Source organism: Protopterus annectens, chromosome 1.part1 (genome assembly GCF_019279795.1).
Source record: "Protopterus annectens isolate FY-2018-M chromosome 1.part1, PAN1.0, whole genome shotgun sequence".
NCBI classification, from domain to species: domain Eukaryota; kingdom Metazoa; phylum Chordata; order Ceratodontiformes; family Protopteridae; genus Protopterus; species Protopterus annectens.
This window is the reverse complement of record NC_056726.1, coordinates 1,036,842,857-1,036,864,545: the sequence shown is the minus strand read 5'-3', so window position 1 is coordinate 1,036,864,545 and position 21,689 is coordinate 1,036,842,857. Positions and strand designations below refer to the sequence as shown.

The window sequence follows — 21,689 nt, the reverse complement described above, 5'->3', positions numbered from 1 at the left end:
AGACGTTTATATAAATGAAAACTAGCCACACCGACACAATCCTAGTTGCAAGCATTTTACATCACAAACCATACTGACACACACCCAGTTGCAAACATACAACACTTATCTACCCAATTATTTCCAGTCAAATATTACATAGCTCATTTAAGTCATGGCTTTTTTTTTAACCTCATTCCTCCCCTGTATCTACTGTTCCCACAATTCCCATATTTTCATATGCAGTTTGCTCCTAACCTTTTCTAAAGATCTCAATTTCAGTTTTATTTCTGTTACTGTATTCACTGTTTGTAGTATACTTGGTTTAGATTTTGATTTCCATTTTCTAGTAATTGTTTTTTTTGCAGCCACCATAACTAGACACAGCAAGGCCTTACCAATATCAACAGCTGCATAATCGGCCCCCTTTTTCCCATTTCCTACTTGGAGTTGGGGTATCGGGTTAACTGTCACCATCTCTCTCAATTCAGGGCTACATTCCTGCCTTCTTCCACACTCATGCCTGACTGTTGCAGATCTTCTTTGACACAATCCATCCACCTCTTTGCAGAATGTCCTTGTTACCTTGTGCCTTCTTCCTGTCTGTCCCAAATCATCTTCACAAGATTGTCTTCTGCTTTTCTGCAAATGTGTCCAAACCACTGTAATCTGTCCTCTTTGATCTTTTCTGCAATTGGAGCTACTTTGGCTTCTGCTCTGTCCCCATTTCGTCTGTCCCAGTGTGCATCCTACCACCCTTCTCAGGCACTTCATTTCCATCACCTCTAGCTTCTACATCTGCTCTGCCTTTACTGCTGAAGTTTCTGTACCATACTTTGAGTCAGTCACCAGAGCTGTGGATGAAGGCAAGGTGGTTCATACAGCCTACCTTGATCTGGCCAAGGCCTTTGATACCATCCCTCACTCGGGAATCGTAGAAAAACTCACTAAGCTAGGCATCAACCCCTATATCACTAGGTGGGTTGCAAACTGTCTCACAGATAGAACCCACAGTGTGAAAGTAGCTGACTCCCAAGTCAGACTGCCGACCAGTCATGAGTGGAGTTCCACAGGGTTCGGTGCTGGGTCCTCTCCTGTTTGATATCTACTTCTCTGAAGTCCAGGCCAACACAAAGGGACTCTGACAAAGTTTGCAGACAATTGCAAGTTGGGAGCCATAATTACCTCCCCAAGTGATGTTGACGTCCTACAGAAAGGCCTTGCTGAGACTAATGACTGGTGTCAGAACCAAGGCCTTAAACACTTATCTTATATGGACAGACTCAAAAAAACTCCAACTATTCTCCTTCTCACATCGCCTATTTAGAGGCAATCTCTTAACCCAGCTCTGTTAGAAATTGCTACATCTAATGAAATCCCACTCCCTCCACACTACACACTCCAGAGACCTCAACCTCATTACCACAATCAACGGAACAAGCTGGAGGGACAGGTTCATAACCCAGAGACTGCCCGTGCTATGGGATAGACTTCCCATACATGTCAAACGGAGCACCTCACTGGGCCTCTTCAGGAGAAATATTGATGAGTGGTTGGGAAATAGAAAATTCACCCCAGGGGTCACTCCAGTGGCTCTACTTGACAGAGGCACTGGGAACGAAGGTCGGTCAGCACAATGCCTGGGTAATCCTATGGGCTAGACTTGTAAAGGCTCCAGGGCCATCAGCCTAGAACACACCTATGAACATAATAACATATTAATATTGGTTGTACCACTGTCTTGTACACCTTACCTTTCAGCTTCTTTGGCATTCTTCATAGACTACACCTGAGATTCTATGCCAGTTGGCTGTAGCCACTCTGATTCTAGCTTTGAACTCTTCATTCAGACTTCCTTTTTCGTGAACCACCCCTGCCAGATACTTGAAGCCATTTATCTGTTCCACTATCTTCCCTTTTATCTCAATTCTCAGCTTCTTCTGATTTCCCCAGTTTCCTGCCATTACCACTGTCCTATCTGTGTTTAATTTCATCCCATGTGCCTTCAGCTTTGCATTCCATTCTCCTATCCTTTGCTGAAGTTCTTGCTCAGAGTCTTCCTGTAATGCCACATCATCTGCATACAGTAACTTTGTTGATCTGTCCCCTCCAACCTGTTTGCTAATGTAGTCTACCACCAGTGTGAACAGCAGTGGACTCTGAGCTGAAGCCTGCTGTACACTCCCTCCCAGTGGAAACCCCTCTGTGAAGCCAAACACAGTTTGTACTTGTCATTTGGTCCTTGTACATAGCCTCAACTAATTCTACCAATATTTCTGGGACTTTGAGCCTCTGCAGTACTGCCCAAATCAGCTTTCTTGGGACCTTGTCATATGTTTTTTCTGAGTCTAGGAATGTCCAGTTGGACTCTTTTCCCATCTGTAGCCTCTTCTTTGCTATCTGTGTTACTGCAAAATGATGTGAAAATTACTGAACCTACACACATTGCTAACATACTGGCTGACAGGTTCAGTGCAAACTTCCCCTCCCCAATAGGAGAGATATCTATTCCAGAGGATTGTAGCCCCCCAAACATCTCCAACGCCCAGGTGAGAACTGCCCTCACTAAGGCAAAAAACACAGCATCCATGGGAACGGATGGTGTCCCCAGCTGCGTGCTTCATGAACTCAACGAGGAATTAAACCCACAGTTAGGACAGCTGTTTAATCTTAGCCTCACCTCAGGATACGTACCCAAGGAGTGGCGCCCGCCGACTGTGGTCCCACTTCATAAGGGTGGTGCCTCCACAGACCCTGGAAATTACCGCCCCATTAGCTTGACAAGCCTTATCTGCAAAGCCATGGAGAGGATCATAATGGAACTCATAAATAAAGACATAGGGAACTTGCAGACTTTGGATCCAACCCAGTTTGGCTTTGTCAAAGGCAGATCCTGCCTCTTAAACTTGGTTGACTTTTTCGAGACAGTCACCAAGGCCATTGATGAGGGAAAGGCAGTCCATACAGCTTACCTCGACCTGGCAAAGGCCTTCGACACAATATCCCACTCAGGTATCATCGAAAAACTCATCAGCTTGAATGTTAACCCATACATCACAAGATGGGTTGCAAACTGGCTAAGTGACAGAACCCACAGGGTCAGAGTTGCTGGAGCCATGTCAGACTCAAAGCCTGTCACAAGTGGTGTCCCACAGGGCTCAGTCCTGGGTCCACTCTTGTTTGGCATCTACTTTTCTGAAGTACAAGCAAACACAGGAGGGTTATGGCTGACAAAGTTTGCAGATGACTGCAAACTGGGGGCCATAGTCGAAAACACATCTGACACAGATATCCTCCAGAAGGGCCTCACAGAAACGGATAACTGGTGCCAGAGCCATGGCCTGAAGTTAAACGCCAAAAATGCATAGTCATACCCTTTGGGAAAAACAAGGTTACCCCTAGCTACCATATAGGTGGCAATCCACTGAGCACAGAAAAGTCATCAGGGATCTGGGGACCCAAGTTGACAGTAGCCTTCGTTTGACACTCATGTTGCTAAAGTAGTTAGGAAAACCTTCTATATCGCCCACCTGATCATGAAGGGATTCACATCTAGATCAAGGGAGGTCATCGTCCCCCTGTACTCATCACTCATTAGACCTATGATTGAGTACAATGCCCGTTCGGAATGTATCTGACCAGACACCTGCTGCAGCTTGAAAGGCCCCAAAAGTTCCTCACCAAAAGGATAAAGGGTCTCAAAAATATGTCTTATGCTGCCCGACTGAAAGAACTCCAGCTCTATTCAGTCTCATACCGCTTGCTCAGAGGTGACCTGTGCCTGACATATAAGGCTATGTCAAACCCAGATTGGATGAATATGCTTCACCTCAAAAAATCTAGATCCCTCAGAACCACAAGGGCGGGAGACTTAAACCTTGACACGGTTATAAATAGAACGTGCTGGAGGGACAGATTCATCACCCAGAGACTCCCTATGCTGTGGAACAAAATCCCGGTACTTGTGAGGCAGAGCACCTCGCTGGCCTTGTTCAAGAGGAATCTTGACCAATGGATGAGAGATCGCAGATATACCCCAGGGATTACTTCAGTGTCACTGCTTGACAGAGGCACAGAAAAATGATAGGCATAGTTTTTATTCAAACTAAAGGGGTGGCGAAAGCCACATAACTATGGGCTAGGCTTATAAATGCCCTTGGGCAGATAGCCTAGTATGAACCTATGAACCTATGCAAACATCGGGTCAGTTGTGCTGCATCCTGATCTGAATCCGAACTGCTCATTTCCCATCTTACACACTACTACTCTGCGTATTCTTTATCAGTCACCCTGTCTAGAACTTTCATGCAGTGTGATAGGAGTTTGTTGCCTCTGTAGTGCCCACAGTTGTGGATGTCCCCTTTCTTCTTGCACACTGACATGAGTATGCTTTTTCTCCAGTCATCTGGGATATGCCTTTCTCGCCACACTGCTATGAATACCCACCCTCTGCCATTTCTCCTTGACTTCATTTTCCTTAGTGCTATTCTTATTTCTTCCAGGGTGGGCTCTTCCTCTTCTCTCATTGTACACTGTTTCTGGGGCAGTACAGCTTCTTTGGGGATTTCTTCATTCAGAGGTTGCTGGAAATGCTCCTTCCTTCTGCCTTTCATAGGTAGGTACTAGGCTATTGGCCCTAGGGCCCATACAAGCATAGCCAAAAAATGTACCCTGGCTTTCGCCACCCAAGAAAATTATTTTTCTGTACCCCTGTCGAGCAGAGCCACAGAAGTGACCCCCGGGGTGAATTTCCCATTTCCCATCCAATCATCAAGATTTTTCTTGAGTGCTAATGAGGAGCTCTGTTTGACATAGATTTGATGTCCTGTGGACTGAACAGGTTATTGCTGGAATCCCTTATGAAGGGTGTCTATCTTCGTTTTTTTCTGTCTTTGCCTTGCAACCTGATATAGTTTCTTTGTACCACCTACTGAGTCATTTTCCAGAAGTTTTTCTTCTGAAAGATTTTCAAACTCAATATGCCCAGTCATTCCCCTACCAGCCACCACTGTTTTTGGTGTGCCAGCCACTACTCCCTCTGACCATCTGCGGCTTTCTCCGCTCCCTCCAGAAACAGAAGTGAATACAGTTCCAAAAGCCAACTGCCTCAACAATACAGAACTTCCAAATACTCCATCATTACTATGTATGCTTTTGTATTTGTGTATTTTAGAGAGTCAGACATTTGTATGTTTGAATCTCAGTAGTGTTAAGCATTCTGTGGCATGCTCGTCGGCAGTGAGTCTTTCTCTGTCCCCCATAACACTACTACTCTATACCCGACTTTTTTTCTCTTTTCCCTCACTAGTTAGACATCCCATAGCTATATCTTTTGCCAATTTACCTACAATATTTTCTCCAGTTTTTTTTCCCAATAAAAAACTACTACATGTAAAACTTTCTTTTGTCTTCTACATTACATCACTTTATTTGTTTTGCCAATATTGGTAAACCCCGACAACCACAGAAGGGACTACTGCACAGCCTCTAAAGCTATCCCTCCTACTTTTCCTTGCTGTAGACCTTTGGATACATTTTATTTTGCCCAACAAACCTAGTAAACTTACTTCCTCATCTTTACAACAGTGGTTACCTGCACCGACAGCGGTAACTGATTGTTCTTTCGGCCAGTGGGGTTCCAACCCGCTCCATTCACCCTCGCTACACTTGGGCTTATTCAGTTCCCCTATCCTATCCCCATTCCCAGCCATCCCCACTTTCCTTGCATTTATACTAATAGCCATGCCCTTTCCTGCTGACTCAACTTCCTTCCCCCTCCTAAACGCCAATCCTCAAACTCCCTCCATCTTTTCTCCCACCTCCTTTCTCCACTTACACTACTTACTTCACATCCCAACCTCTACATTACTTAGGACTTTATATGTACCATCTCTACTCAACACCTTAGGACTTTATATATACCATCTCTCCCAAACATCCTCTGGACAACTCCACTCCCCAGTCTTTCTCCAAACATGCAACCCCATCTCACACTGCCCTACATCTTTATCCTAACATGCCTACTCTACATGACATGTACTGGCTCTGACCTCCAGAACTATGAAATATAAAACCAACACCCCCCATCGCAAATGCAGTAATCACCAGCAACCATTTCTACACTAGTGACATATGTACTCAACATTTACACACCCCAAACTGCCTCCTATTTTCCCTCAAACACACACCACTCTCTCAACCTCACACTCCCAACCTATCATTCCATCTAGCTATCTCCAAACTAAAAAAAAAAAAAAACTTCTACTCCATTCCCTAACGCACATAAAATTGCAGGCAGGCATCCCCTCCTAACCCAGTGCCTAAATATGCATTACCCACTATCACACAAACTACACTCTCCTAACCAAGGTCTCTCAGATTCCAAGTTTTCTTCCTCCCTCCCTAAAATTTCTGCTTCTGACCTAATAATGACAAACTTTAATCTAAGGAGCACTGTAAACAAAATTACTGAATTTCACTCTATCCTGGCCACCTACTCCCCAGACATGGTAGTGATTACTGAAACCTCGTTAAAAGCACACGTCAGAGACTTTGAAATTGCATGCAACAGTTATAATGTAATTAGACAAGATAGACTAATCAAAAGAGGCGATGGGGCGGTGGTGTAGCAGTCCTGTTTAAAGACTCAAAAACTAGACTGTTCAACACCAAATATGCCCAATGCAGAAATCCTCATCACCTGCCTGCAAATAAATGCCCATAAATCTGTTGTTATTATTGCTGCCTATCGTATCTGCCCCCTGGAAACAATCTCCACAGCATAGAACTTCACCTCTCCTCCTTTTTCAGCCAAGAAACTATCATCTTGGGAGCCTTTAACCTAGACTGGCTCTCCTGCTCCTCTGACAGTCCTACAAATTTCATCCACCTCTTTAATTTCTCTTAAGTTACAGATTGTCCCACTCGTGCTGATAAGCACAATAAAAACATCTTTATTGGACTGGATATTAACAAATAAGCCAAACCTGAAATATCAGTCTGACTGTCTACCCATTAACCTTAGTGACCACACCCCTACATTTCTGCTAGGAAAAAAACTTCAAATCAAAACCCACACGCCATTTAAATACATCCTCTGCAAAAAACACTTCTCCCCAGACCTATTTAATCAACTACTTCAAAATTGCGACTGGTCACCATTAAACTACCTACAACTGGACTAGACAGTAGAACTGTTTAACAACAAATTCCTTGGAATCCTAAATTGCCTTGCCCCCACCAGAAAAATATGCACCAAAGTAAAACAACTTCCATGGCCGTCTCCTGATACTAAACTACTAATTAAACAGAGACAAAGCCAGAGCCCTATACCTATCATCCAAGGACAAAACTATGCTTACCAAATACCAGAAAGTCAGAAACCAAACTAAGAAAATATCAACCATGGTAAATAATTCTACTTCCAATCCTCCCAACAAAAGCACATTCAAAACCCACAAAAATTCTGGCAAACAATCAACTACCTCCTCAACCCTGGTCGACTCACCACCCCCCTCTCCTACTACGTCATATACCTCTGAGCCCTTAGCCTCACAGTTTAACTCGTACTTCATTAACTATATTTCCATCCTCCTACAATGCCATCAACACTCACCATTCACAATCTCCTCCCCAGTATCTGGCACAACAGAATCCTTCTCTTTTAAACCTATTCAAACATCCTACATAACAAATCTTCTAAGCAAGCTAATAAACCCTGCTGCCCAGCTACCAAATGAATTCCTAAAAATCGCAGCCCCATCTATTGCCTACCGTATCTCAATTCTAATCAGTCGTTCTATCTCCAAACAGTATGTACCCCACCTCTGGAAAATAGCTCGCATCATTCCCCTCCACAAGGGTGGCCCTTCTAGAGAAGTCACTAACTACCACCCCATAGCAATCCTCCCTCCCATAGCAAAGATCCTTGAGAAATGTATTTAGCAACAACTCCTAAAGCACCTTACATCAAATAAGCTTCTAGCAGACACCCAGCATGGTTTCCACCCCACGCATAGTACTAACACTGCCATAATAGCTTTCACTGAGACCATTCACCACCTTATGAACAATGGTCAAGCTAGTCTCCACAATTTTCCTGGACGTGTCAATGGCTTTTGACACCATTTCCCACCAACTCCTTAACAAACTTGCTATTTACAACCTCAGTCAAGCTACCCTAACATGGTCCCACAGTTATCTATTGAACAGGCAACAAGCCACTAGATGGGACCACAGTCTTTCCCCTCTACTGACTGTTAACACTGGTGTACCACAAGGGTCTATATTGGCCCCCTTCTCTATCTTTACAAATAACCTTATGTCTGCTAGCCTCAATCGTACAGTATGCCGATGACACAGGTCTTATATCAGCCCACTCCCCCCCAAGAACTCCAACACAAAATGCAAAAAGCATTTCAGGAAACTGAATCATTCCTTACTAGCCACCAACTCATTCTTAACCCTAAAAAGACTAAGTTAGTTATATTCACAAACAAAAACAACTCTCCTCCCCTCTCTATCCTATCCAAAAACTGCACTAAAATTGAGCCAACTAACCAGGCCAAACTCCTAGGTATTACTATAGATGACAGACTAAAATTTGACATTCATATATCCCAAACAATCAAAATCCATGCCAAACTCTGTACACTCTATAGGACAAAACCCTGTCTAACACCACAAGCCAGGCTAGCCACTGCCAGATCTCGGCTTTTATCTACTCTGTTGTATTGCTCACAAAATTTCACCAGCTTACGCAAAACCAACCTCCAAAACTGTGAGTACTGCTACAACAAAATGGCCGAGTTTGCCACAAATCTCCCTTATAAAGCTCATCACTGTACAGTTCTTAAAAAAATAAACCATCTTGAACTCCCAAACCTCTTAACACTAAACAAATTCATAGGTTCAAAAATTTACTGTCACCCACACAATTATTCAAAACCCAAATGACTCCCCTGCAATTTCAACCCTGGTCCAACTACATGTCAGCAGCAGATTCCTCAGGTCTACCAGGAGACCACTGCCCAAAATTACACAGTCTCATAACACCCGTGGAGACTCCCTCTATTCAAACAAAATTGCTAAGTACTGGAATACCCTTCCACTAAACATTCAAAGCAGTCTCTCCTATCCTGCTTTTAAATCAGTTCTAAAAGAGCACCTTAAAAACAACTGGATTTGCCACTGTTGCTCTCCTGGTTAATTCTTAATGTTTTCTACATCACCTGGCCCTTTCCCATACATACAGACCATAGCTTTCTCTCTCTTCATGCGTCAGTGTCGATCTACTCCTGCTTAAAATACTTTCTTTTACTTCCACTTCTGCATTCTTCTTTGTCTTGCCCTCTTCTACTCGCAATTTTATCTAGTAACAAGCCGTCTGTCTTTCTCACATCTTAATCAATAGGAAGTCTTTCTTAACATCCTTTCTTTTCCTTCCACTTCTATTTTTTTTTCCTTGTCTTGCCCTTTTCTGCTCACTAATACTTTTCTCTCAATTCTATTTAATAAAAAGATATCTGTCTTTTCTCACGTCTTAATCAGTCTGTATTCTTTAAAAATCTTCTGTTCCACATGTAAATTATTAGCTAGTTTTGACATTGCATCTTTTCGGATAAATACCATCGGGAAATAAATGAGAGAGACAATAATCTGAAGGTTAATATATCTTATTCAAGGGATGTTGGGAGATATACCAGTATTATTAATAATCACTGGAAGATTCTTATGACTGATCCTATCATCAGTAAGGTGGTAGGTTCGAGACCACAGTTTACCTTTAAAAATAAAAATAATCTTAAAAGAAGGCTATGTAACAGTAGAGATAGTGTAACAGCAGTTAACTCCATAGGCACAAAACCATGTGGTAATTGTAAGCAATGTCAGTTTATTAATAAAGATATATGTTTTAGACATCCAAATACATGTAAAGTTTTTGATATCAGGGTTAGTGGAACATGTGTGACTACACATGTGGTATATCTTGCTACTTGCTGTCTATGCAATAGTTTCTATATAGGCAAAACAGATCGTAGTTTAAAAGAAAGAATTAGGGAGCATATATACCACATAGGGAAGGGGTCTGAAAATAATGCCTTGTCTAAACATGTTTCTAAAGTAGGTAAACGGCATACATTCAAGTTTATGATAGTTGCAAGAACATATGAAAACCTGAAATGTGGGGACATTAGAGATGGAACTGAAGAGATAAAGGCCAAATGGACAGTTATGTTGAGAGCTAATTTCGGCCATGGGCTTAATAACAGCATGCCCATCAAACCCATCTTGAAAAAAAAGGGGGACTACGTAGATAGATATGTTACTAGCTTTGTTGTGATTATATATATATTTTTTATATATGTATTTTTATTTAATAAGCAAGACTCACATATTTATGAGCATTTAAATGTTTTATCATATATTTCTATGTGAATAAATATATATTTTTATGTATGATGTATATATATATATATATATATATATATATATATATATAATGAAATTATAAGATGGTTGATCCTAGCACTTTCATACATATTTATTTTTAATTTATTGTGTGATTGTATAACTTTAATTTTAATAGATTGTTGGGTCGTGACTAAATTAGGTATATAAATAGGTGTAGTTAATTATGTTACTCACACACCTGAAGAAGCATTGTGTGAAAGCACTTGTGTGACATTAAAGAAGACTTCATTTTATACAACGCCTGAAGACTGGTTTCTGCATTTATTTGGACACGAGCCTTACCTCAGCTTTCTTTTTTGGATTATTGTATCTTATACTGCAATGTGTACTCTAATTCCTCAAATACTGTGAATGTTGTACTGTACTGTTGAATCTGTTTTAATATGTATTGATTCATATTTGTTTTTAGTCCACTGTCTAAATTGTATTGTATGTTGTTGGAGCTTTTCTCCCTGGGTCTCCACTGAAAACGGGCTCCCAGCCCAGTCAGACACTACCCGGTAAACAAATGTAAAATAAATAATTTGGTAGAGCGCCTCCGATGCCCTATTCTTTGCTATTGCAACTCCTTTCTTAGCTTCTTTGTTAGCCAACCAGTATTCCTTTCTAGCCTCATCGGTCTTTTCTGTCTGCCATTTGTTTTCTTTCCTGCACTCCTTCCTTCTTTTGATCACTTCCTGGACTTGTGCATTCCACCACTAGGTTTCCTTATGTAGCTTATTTCCATACCTGGCTCAGCCATGTATCTGTTCTGTAGTTCTACCACATGCTGTTTTGAGTCACTGCCATTCTTCTTCAACTCCACCTATTTCCTCCTCTTGGGGTACTAGAGCACTGAGTGCTTCTTGAACTGTTGTACTTTCTTTGCAGTCAACTTCCAGGTCTTCAAGGTCAACAGATACTAGATTGGAGCCTTCTCTGACCACTGCTTGCAACTGATTGTGGCAACCAGTGGTTTATGCTGTGGGCCAACTGTTTCACTGGGGATGACGTTGCAATCATGGATTGTACCACAGTGCCCTTTCCTTACTAGGAGGATGTCTACCCGAGTTGCACATTGGCTGCTATTGTGTGATCTTGTGACTGTCTCTTGTTTTGAACCATGTGTTGGCTACTATCAAGCCATTTGCCAGACAGAAGTCTAGAATGGCTTCTTCATTCCTGTTGCTCCACCCATGTGGACCCATGCAGTCTTCATATCCTGTTCTCTGTCCCAATATGTGCATTCAAGTCAGCCATTATTACCACCAATTCATGTAGTCTTGCTTTATCTAGTAGGTCCTGCAACTGCTGTCTGAATGCACTCTTTCCTCAGTATCATAACACTGCTGTGGGGCATAACCTGAGATTATGAATGCTGCCCTGTCATTACACTGGAGTCTGATTGCCGTGAATCTGTCAGTTCTGATGATATCCCTCACTGCCTTCTGAAGCCTCTATTTCACCACAGTTCCCACACCATTTCTAGCCTCTTCCCCCTCCTTAGTAGACTCTGCATCCCAAGCCAAGTGGCTTTACTGCACTGCCCTTCCATCTCATCTCTTGGATGCACAGAATGTCCAGCCTTCTCCGTGTCATCATGTCATCCACTTCCAAGCTGCATCCTGTCAGTGAACCTACATTAAGTGCAGCAATTCTCAGTTCATCTTTGGCAGGTTGATTGGTTTTACATCCAGCTTTTGCTCAACAGAGCTATCCCAGGTAACCCTGGCTGGGCAACTAGACACCAACTGGCCAGTAGCTTACTGTCCCAGGGATTCTGGGCTTTATGGCGGGCACATACCCATCCCACCATTAACATGGGTCCGTGGCGTAGATCAGGTCTGCAACCCACTTATCACCAGTAACTACCTGTGCCTGTTTTGGCAATATTAGTCATCATAACAGAATCACATAGAACCATGTTTTACACCATTGAGTGGCTAGCCTTGCCACAGCTCAGTCTGTGATCCATGTTCTCCTTATCTTGAGGACAGTAGATGCCCAAAGCAGTTAGTTGATGCAACATTTCACCCTATAGGGCACCATGTAGAGTCTGTGCTGCTGCTCACAGCTCCATTCATTGGTGAGTTTTGAGATGGAAAAACTCAGTATGTTTTTCAAAGGTGGGAGTAACCCCACAGAAACACGAGGAGAACATAACAAACTCCAAACAGGCATTGGTCAGAGGTCAGGATGAAATATTGTGCCTTGTGCATGGGAGGTGAAGACCTTAACCATTATGTCAGCTGGTCTGTTGCCATGTCTAGGCAATTCCAATTCAGTATCATAGCTCTGAAAAATCATCTCCCTCATCACACCAGTCCGCCCACCCAGCATTTCCCACAGTGCATCCAGAAGAGAATCATTAAAGTTCGCCAGCCCACGTCACTCCCATGTTCCCAAGTGCCACTTTCTTCCCTGTCACACCTCCAATGATTGCCGTCTACCTGAGGAAAAATTCTCAGGAGTCTACTTGGGGTATAAAAATTTCTGTGTAAACATTTCCAAGCAAAAATCCTAAAATTTATGGATTTTGTTGCATATAATGTTATCTTCAGTGTTTATTTATATTATTTTATTTATTTATTTGCAATTTGTTAACAGGAAAAGTCCATTGGGCCAAAATGAGCCCATTTTCAATGGAGGCCTGGGAAGAAAAGCTTCATATACAATTATTACAAAGCTAATATCAACAAAGTTAAGTACAATGCAGTTTTCAAAAATACTAAAAACACAGTAATATTGAAGACAGAAAATTAACATTTGAGTTTATTTTTATTTACTTCAAGTATTAGGTTCATGATCTGGTGTTAAGTCTCCCAGGATTGCATTTCAGGCATATACTTGGAAGCAGAGACAGATCGACAGATCAGATATTGCCCAACATTCCAAGCTGATGACTCCTTGTTGAGCTTTTGAAAACAGATAATTAAGACCGTTTTCTGAATACTTTTGGAATATTTAAGTCTTCTAGACCTATCATTACTTAAAAAGGCAGAAGGATTTCTTACTTGAAGTTTTTTCATGTTTGAAGGCTACAGTAGTGCAGCACCTTATTCCATAATGGTAAGTAAGATATTGAGCGGAACAATACTCTCCATTTGAAATGACCACACGTGACCTGCACAGTATGCTTTTCTGTCTTCAGAAAACACAACCTTTGCAGCTTAGGCATGTTGTTCATAATCAACCAAACACCATGGCAAGCTTTTTTTTTTTTTTTTTAATTTATATAAAGTTGCACGGAATGTAGTACCAAATACATGCAGTGAAGAAAAAAGTGCTGTAAAGGGTGTACTGTGTTTTGTCAAGCTACTCTGATCATTCCCACAAACCTGCAGATCAGTTTCATTAATTTTTCAATTATTATAATAAAATACCACAGGGTCTCCAAAACCTACAAACATGGTGAGCTGTATAGTGCAGACAAGTACTGACCCAAAAGTAAATTTGTATGATGTTCTTCATCTCACATTGCTGCAGTCCTTACACTTGGGTAGTCCGCTGTCCTCGGTCGGCCCGAATATCAAAGTATTAGGCTGACGTCGGTCAAGGCGCATTAGACTGACATCAGGACGTCAGGGTACAAATGCGCATGACCGACGTCATATCCTCAGTCTTTTTTGCCGCATGGTCCGATGCAGAAGCAGCGTTGCAAGTGCCGTTCGGCGTTCTGAAATATTTCGATTCGGAGTTTCAGACCGAGTCAAAGTTGGTTAAGTACCCGTTAGAATATTTTTGTTTTTCTTGCCTCAGTGGTTTACCGGATGTCAGAAAAGTGAATAACTGTATTTCTTGTGGGAAACAGATACCGCATAGGGATTATCATAATTTGTGTATTCCTTGTTTGGGACCTGAGCACGACGTTGTTGGGTGTCGCTTTTGTGCTAGGTTTAATAAACGCACTATTAAGCGAAGGTTAGATTGTGCCAGGTTGGTCTTTGGGAAGCGTTGCAATTACAATATGCCGTCGGATGCTCCGACGCCTGCTTCTTCGAAGAAGCGCAAAGACAAAGCAGCTAAATCTAGGCTAGAAGAGTCGTCCGAACCAGACGCCGGTTCTTTAGAGGCGTCAGTGGAACCGGTGGTTCCACCGGAGGCTTCTCAGGAATCTCAGGGGGAAACCTTGATTTTGCAGGATGTGGCCTCTCAGGAGGCAGGTCAAGCTGAAGGGGCTTCTCAGATTACTGTACTCCCCTCACTTCCTAGGGTGGTTAGGCCCTCTCCTTCTGTTTCTAAGGCTTCTCCCAGAGGCAGGCCAGGTTTAGCTTTAGTTGGGGTCTCTCCTAGCTCTTCAGGATCTGTCCCCAAGAAACAAATGCTTAAAATGGCAGAAGACTTAATTACATTGATTAGAGGTTCTTTGCCCCCTCCTGATAAGAGGCCTAGGGTTGATCCAGAGTTGGGGAGTTTTGATCAAGCTTCGGATGTGTCAGAGTCTTCGGCTGAAGACTTGCAGGAGTATTCTCCTTATTCTGATTCTGATGTGGATGATTCTACTCCTTCTGCTTCTCCTCCAGAGGATTTTTCATTTTCTGAGACCCTTCATTCCATGAGGGAGCATTTTAAGTGGGAAGGTCAGGACTTCTCTGATTCCAGGAAAAGGCTTAGGGAATTTCTGCTTTTGCCCCAGCATAGGCCTTTAGCTATACCACCTGTTCTGGATGTTGTGGAAGATGTGTTTGCAGAGGCTTCACTTAATCCTGATTCTTTGCCTCCTGCTCCTGTTAAACCGGACAGGTATTACAGGGTCCCTGAGGCTCATAAATTTCTTTATAAGAGTCCTAGGGCGGACCCAGAAACAGTTAGTCAGGGACCTAAGGGGGTTAAGGCCTCTGTGGTTAAAAATCCGGTCCCTCCAGATAAAGAGGCCAGAGCTTTGGATAGATGGGGAAAGAAAATTTATACTTCTTCCACCTTAGCTATGAGGGCTTTGAATTGCCAGTTTCACATGTTAAAATATCAAAATTATCTTCTTGCTCAATTGAAGTCTAAGGTTGATGCTCTGGCGGAAGGCATTGAGTGTAAAGAATTACAAGATTTGGTGCATGTCTCTGAACAGGTGGGCAAGCATTCTTTACAATGTGGTTTTGATGCTGTACAGGCCTCGTCTAGGGTGGCTGCCACTGGGTCAGTTCTTCGCAGGCACGCCTGGCTGAGGGATCAGAATTTATCTGAACATGTTAAAGCAAGGATTTTGGATGCACCTTTACAGTCTGATGTGTTGTTTGGTGCACCTGTGGAATCAGTATTGAAGAAAATGGAAGATAAGGCTAAGTCTATGCAGACTGTTAAAGATTTTTTGCAAGTTCAGCCTCCGAAATTTAGTAGGAATTGGCCTGCTAAGGGGTGGACGTACCCTTCTTATGATCAGTCTAGGGGTAGATCTAGACGTGGTAGAGGCAGAGCTCAGAGCTCCTTCAGGCCTAGAACAGGGAGTTCACCTGCACAATCTTCGGGGGAGGGCAGGGGCCAGTCCTTTCGTAAACAGGCCCAATGACCTACCTTTTCAGCTGCCAGATCCTTCTTGCCTGGCAGCTCCTTTGGGGGGAAGGTTGGCACTCTTCAAGGAAAATTGGAGTCTGGTTACCCAAGACAGATGGGTATTGGATATCATACACCAAGGTTACAGGTTTTATTTCCATACCTTGCCTCCTTTCAAAGGCATGCCGGACGTTCCTCCTCAGCAAAGACTAGAGGCTCGCAAACAAATTTCTCTGTTGCTTCAAATAGGAGCCATACAACCGGTCCCTCTGCCAGAAGTGGGCCTAGGATTTTATTCTCGCCTGTTCCTAGTACCAAAGAAGGGGAACACGTGGAGACCAATTTTAGATTTATCTATCCTCAACACTTATCTGGACATTCCCAAGTTCAAAACGTTGACTCTACAACAGCTTTTACCTCTACTGGGCAAAGATCACTGGATGGTGACTCTGGATCTCAAGGAAGCTTACCTTCATGTTCCTATCAGGCAATGTTGCAGGAAGTATCTGCGTTTCCGAGCTGGGACTTCTCATTATCAATTCTCTGCATTGCCCTTTGGCTTATCTACTGCGCCCAGAGTGTTCACGAAAGTTCTGGCTCCAGTGATAGCTTTCTTCAGGCTAAGAGGTATACAGATCTATCCTTATTTGGACGATTGCCTGATTCTGGCCAAAGAAAGGGACAAACTTCTTCATCATTTACAGTATGTGATAGCAGTGCTAAGATGCCTGGGGTATTCTGTGAACGAAATAAAGTCCAGTCTAGTACCCTCTCAGGACATGTGCTTTCTGGGTGTGAGACTGAATACAGCATCCCAGATGGCCTTTTGACCCCGGACAAACAAAAGAATCTTTCTCTGTACTTCCGTCAATTGTCTCATCAGTCCAGGCTGACTGCAAGGACAGTCCTTCAAGCCTTGGGGTTAATGGCATCTTGTATTCTGGTGCTTCCCAATGCCAAACTGCATATGAGGAAGCTACAATGGTATCTCAAAAATGTATGGACACAGCACTGCCAAGATATGGACACTGTCATTCAGATAATACCTTGCATTCAAAAGGAATTTTTGTGGTGGGCTCAGGAATGTCACCTAAACAAGGGACTCTCTGTGACCCGGCCAGAGGCGAGTCAGATTCTAACGACAGATGCCTCGGACATAGCTTGGGGAGCTCATCTAAATGGAAAATGGGTACAAGACACGTGGCCTGCCAGACTTCAACATTTACATATCAACTTGAAGGAGATGTTAGCAGTCCAATTTGCATTGATAGCTTTCAAGGATTTACTTCTTCCAGGGCAGGTGTTGATTCTAACAGACAACACAACTGTCATGTGGTACATCAACAAGCAAGGGGGGACACATTCTTACCCTCTATGCAGGCAAGCAATGATTTTGTGGGAGACTGCTCTCAGTTTACAGCTGAATCTTCAGGCAACGTTTCTGCCGGGAGCACAGAACTCCTTAGCAGATGTGTTAAGCAGACGAATTATGGATCCCCACGAGTGGAAATTGGATCCTCATGTATTTCAGCAATTGACAGTGTTATGGGGAACTCCAGACATAGATCTGTTCGCTTCTCCACTGAACCACCAGCTGCCAAAGTTTTGCACAAAAGGTTTCATCCCACAGCTTGGAAAGTGGATGCTCTTTCATTCAATTGGAGCAAGCTTCATGTGTATGCCTTTCCACCTCTGCCTCTCCTCCCAAAGGTACTCCTAAAGGTCAGACAGGACAAGCCAAAGATGATTCTAATAGCTCCAGATTGGCCTCGACAGCACTGGTACCCATTACTGAGAAGTCTGGTACAGGAACCTCCATGGCCTTTGCCTTCGATTCCACATCTACTGTCTCAGGAGGACAGTCATTTACTCAATGTCAAACTCCACTCTCTTCACCTAACGGCCTGGCATATTCAGTTTTAAACCCTGGAGGGTTTCAGCTTCCACAACAAGTTTTGAATGTTATTTTGGAGGCCAGAAGGCCTAGTACAAGGAAAGTGTACGCAGATAAATGGAAGAGATTTTTATTTTGGAGTACAGCAAAGGAATTTGATGTTTCTAAACCTAATGTAAGTGTGGCCCTTCAATATCTTGCTGAGTTACTGGACAAAGGTTTGTCCTTCTCTTCTATTAAGGTTCATGCTGCAGCGATTTCTGCACATTATGACTGTGACCCACCTTTGTTTTCTCATCCTTTGTTTAAGCAGTTCCTTAGAGGGGCGAAGAATTTAAGACCCCCACGTAGAGCTCCTACTCCTGCTTGGGATCACAATTTTGTGTTGGAGAAACTTACTCTACAACCTTTTGAGCCTGCAGCTACTGCTGAGTTGAAGTATTTATCTTGGAAGACTGCTTTTTTGTTTGCCATTACCTCTGCGAGAAGGGTTTCTGAATTACAGGCCCTTATGGCAGTTGAGCCTTTCTTAATTTTCCATAAGGATAGGGTATCTTTATGTACTAATCCTTCCTTTATGCCTAAAGTGGTTTCTAGTGTGGCTTTAAACCAAACTATTCATTTACCTACTTTTTATGCAAACCCCCAAAACAAAGGGGAAAAGATTTTGCACACTTTGGATATACACAGGCAGTTGCGTTATTATTTGAGCAGAACTAAAGGGTTCAGGCAGTCTCAGCAGTTATTTGTTTCATTTGCTTTGGGTTCTCAGGGCAAGCCTGTGTCAAAACAAACCATTTCTAAGTGGATTGGGTTTTGTATTGCTTTCTGTTATTCCCATCATGGTAAGGAAATTCCAGCTGGGATTAGGCCTCATTCCACTAGGGCTACTGCCACTTCTACAGCTTTTTTAAGGGGGGTGGCAACTAAAGATATTTTGGAGGCAGCTACTTGGAGTTCAGTGCATACCTTCTCTAAGCATTACCACCTTCCACTTTACTCTAAATCTAGGGCTGGTTTTGCCACTGCAATTTTACAGGGCATTTTGACAGCTCCTCCTGCTTTATAGCTTTGCCATCCTCCCTTCTCTCTGCTTTGGGATTCTACCCAAGTGTAAGGACTGCAGCAATGTGAGATGAAGAACATAGTACAGTTTTGTACCTACCATAAATGTAGATGTTCGAAGATCTACATTGCTGCAGTCCAATTTACCCTCCCTCCTTCCCCTCTATAGTTAGAGGCAGTTGTGTGGTTTGGGTTGTGACTACTGTACATATTGTATATAGTGTACATATGCTTAGTGCAAGGGTGGTTGGTTGTTTGTTGTTGTTGTCTTTTGGTTTTGACCTTTCCTTTTAGGGTCTTCTGACATCTGGGGCAAGAAAAGACTGAGGATATGACGTCGGTCATGCGCATTTGTACCTTGACGTCCTGATGTCAGTCTAATGCGCCTTGACCGACATCAGCCTAATACTTTGATATTCGGGCCGACCGAGGACAGCGGACTACCCAAGTGTAAGGACTGCAGCAATGTAGATCTTCGAACATCTACATTTATGGTAGGTACAAAACTGTACTTTCTCTAATGTACAATGTAAATAATAATTTACCAGTCATAAACCAGCCTGTAAGCATGCTGCCATCAGTAATGAGATACAACCGTACACTGAAACACATGCATGAATAGTGATCCCTAACCTTTTATAAATTACATTGTCCAGGAGTTTATTCTTGCTACAGATTAGCTGTGAGGCTGTTCTACTGTGCAGATCCAGTGGTGAAAAGCTGGTGATACTGATGCATATACTGCCACTTCCAGTCTGAAAATGTTACTGCTTTACTGTTCTGACCCTAACTAAAACATCTCTGTAGTTTCCTGGCCTGGCACTGCCATGTAGATCACACGACCTACACCTTTCCTTATTATATTAAAATGTCTAAAACACTCTGTGCATGTTTTATGAACTGGCGGTTTCATTTTATGAACTGCATTAATTTCTGAACCAAGTACACGTCACAGTGCACTTAAGTCTTGGATGTGAGTAACTGTGCACAATCATCCTCTGCTGAGAAACTCTGATAGTGCTTAGAAAAGATGGATAGACTTGTACGAGGCTAGATTTATCACTTCATGTACCACATCTTTGTAATAGCTCTTCTGAATATGTTTTGTTTTTTTATTTCATTGTTAATAGGAGTGAAGTTATTTTGAAGCTCTTATGTGCTTTATTTTGTGATGCCTAATTTGTTAGGTGGCATAATTTACTTCCACAAATAGTTTGTGATAATGAAATAGTTTTATCGTTCCAGATCAACTGATTGTCAGACTGGTTAACGGAACTGATCGATGCAATGGAATACTGGAAGTAAATCGATTCTCCACTTGGGAACGTGCCTGCAGTAAGAGCTGGAATTCTGACTTTGCCACTGTACTTTGTCAGGAGCTGTATTGCGGTAAACTGTCATCTGTGAAAACCAACAGTAGCATTGCAGACAGCCAAGGAGGAGTTTGGCTGAATAATTTTGAATGCTTTGGGCATGAGCAATCCTTGTCAGAATGCTCAAGTCAACCATGGAGTAATGCTTTCTGTGACTCCTCATATCAAATCCACATAACATGTTCAGGTACCAAGTATGCATATGATATCTGACTGTTTAAATGTAAAATAATACAAAGATATTTTCATCAGGCTGCACTTCCACTTCTTATTCCAAGTATGTTGTTTTAATCTTTAATACCTGATTTAAAATAAGTTACTTTGTATTGCATGTGATTTGATTTTGGGTACTTTACTAAGCATTTTTTTTTGCTTTATTTATTTATTTTTTGCTGTCTGCCTTGGCAGCTATCAGGCTATCCTCCCTCCTCCTTATCAGTACAGAGCAGCACATTCAATCATCCAGGAGGCAGGAACCCTGTGTCCCATTTGTTAGGTAAAAGAGCTGATCAGTGAAGCATCACCCATCTAAGGCCAGTGAGGTGTGACTTTAACGCCCTAAATCCTAAGTGTCTCACTTAGAATTCAGCATGCAGTGGACATCCCACTCATTTCTATAGTGTAGGCAACAGACTCTACTACACTGCCTTGTCTTTCCTAAAGTTAGCACTCCTGGGGGCTCCCTTGTACCCAGTGGCAGATTCTGCAATGGGAATGAGTGCCCCAGGCACGGATCCTACACCTGTTGTTCAGAAGAAAGGTGAAGTGACATAGCCATGTTGCTTTACTTTTCTCCATGCCAGAACTAGCAGGAGATCGAGCTCTTGTTGATTTCTGGTCACAGGGATCACAGTCACTTTTCTATTGCTGTAAAACAGCTGAGCTGGATATACTTTATTGAGCATGGTTCAGTAGTTGTAACGAAGTCATAATTCACAAAGTTACTTTTTATCCATTTATTGCAATAGCTGTCTTTTAGCCTCCTAATTTAGCATCTGACAGTACAAAAATTAGCTCTGCTACAGGATTACAATTTGGAATAACATAAACAGAGTATCACTTAACTAAGATACACTCCTGTAGGAGTTGTATTTGTCAGGTGGTTTTCTAACTACATCATTATTAATAAGAACAGTAAAGTATGTGTTAAATAAAATCAAGAGATCAATACACAGGAGGTTCAGGTTCAAAAGTTTACTAGTGTACACCAGGAGGCAAAAAACGTACAAGTACAGAATTTTGTAACATGAAACAGGAAGTACACAAGTTTTATAGTTTTACATTCAAGTTGTGCCCACCTTACTGACGTGGTCAGTCACAGGGCATCTACATCACTTTAGCTTACAGTATTCTAGTCATTAAATAATGCTGATGCTGTATATTTAAAAAAAGTTTTCCTCTGGTAACAATATGGCCTTGCTCACCACCTGGTCAAACAT

The 21,689-nt window shown here is 42.4% G+C and overlaps 1 protein-coding gene across 1 annotated transcript in view; it reads left to right on the top strand.

The window, feature by feature from the left end:
* LOC122808805 (deleted in malignant brain tumors 1 protein-like) overlaps nucleotides 1–21,689 on the top strand; it is a 568,450-nt gene that overhangs the window by 462,626 nt on the left and 84,135 nt on the right. Inside the window, exon 9 of the mRNA XM_044079867.1 lies at nucleotides 20,123–20,437. Within this exon, the coding sequence (XP_043935802.1) occupies nucleotides 20,123–20,437 (315 nt within the window). The remainder of the gene's footprint in view (nucleotides 1–20,122; nucleotides 20,438–21,689) is intronic.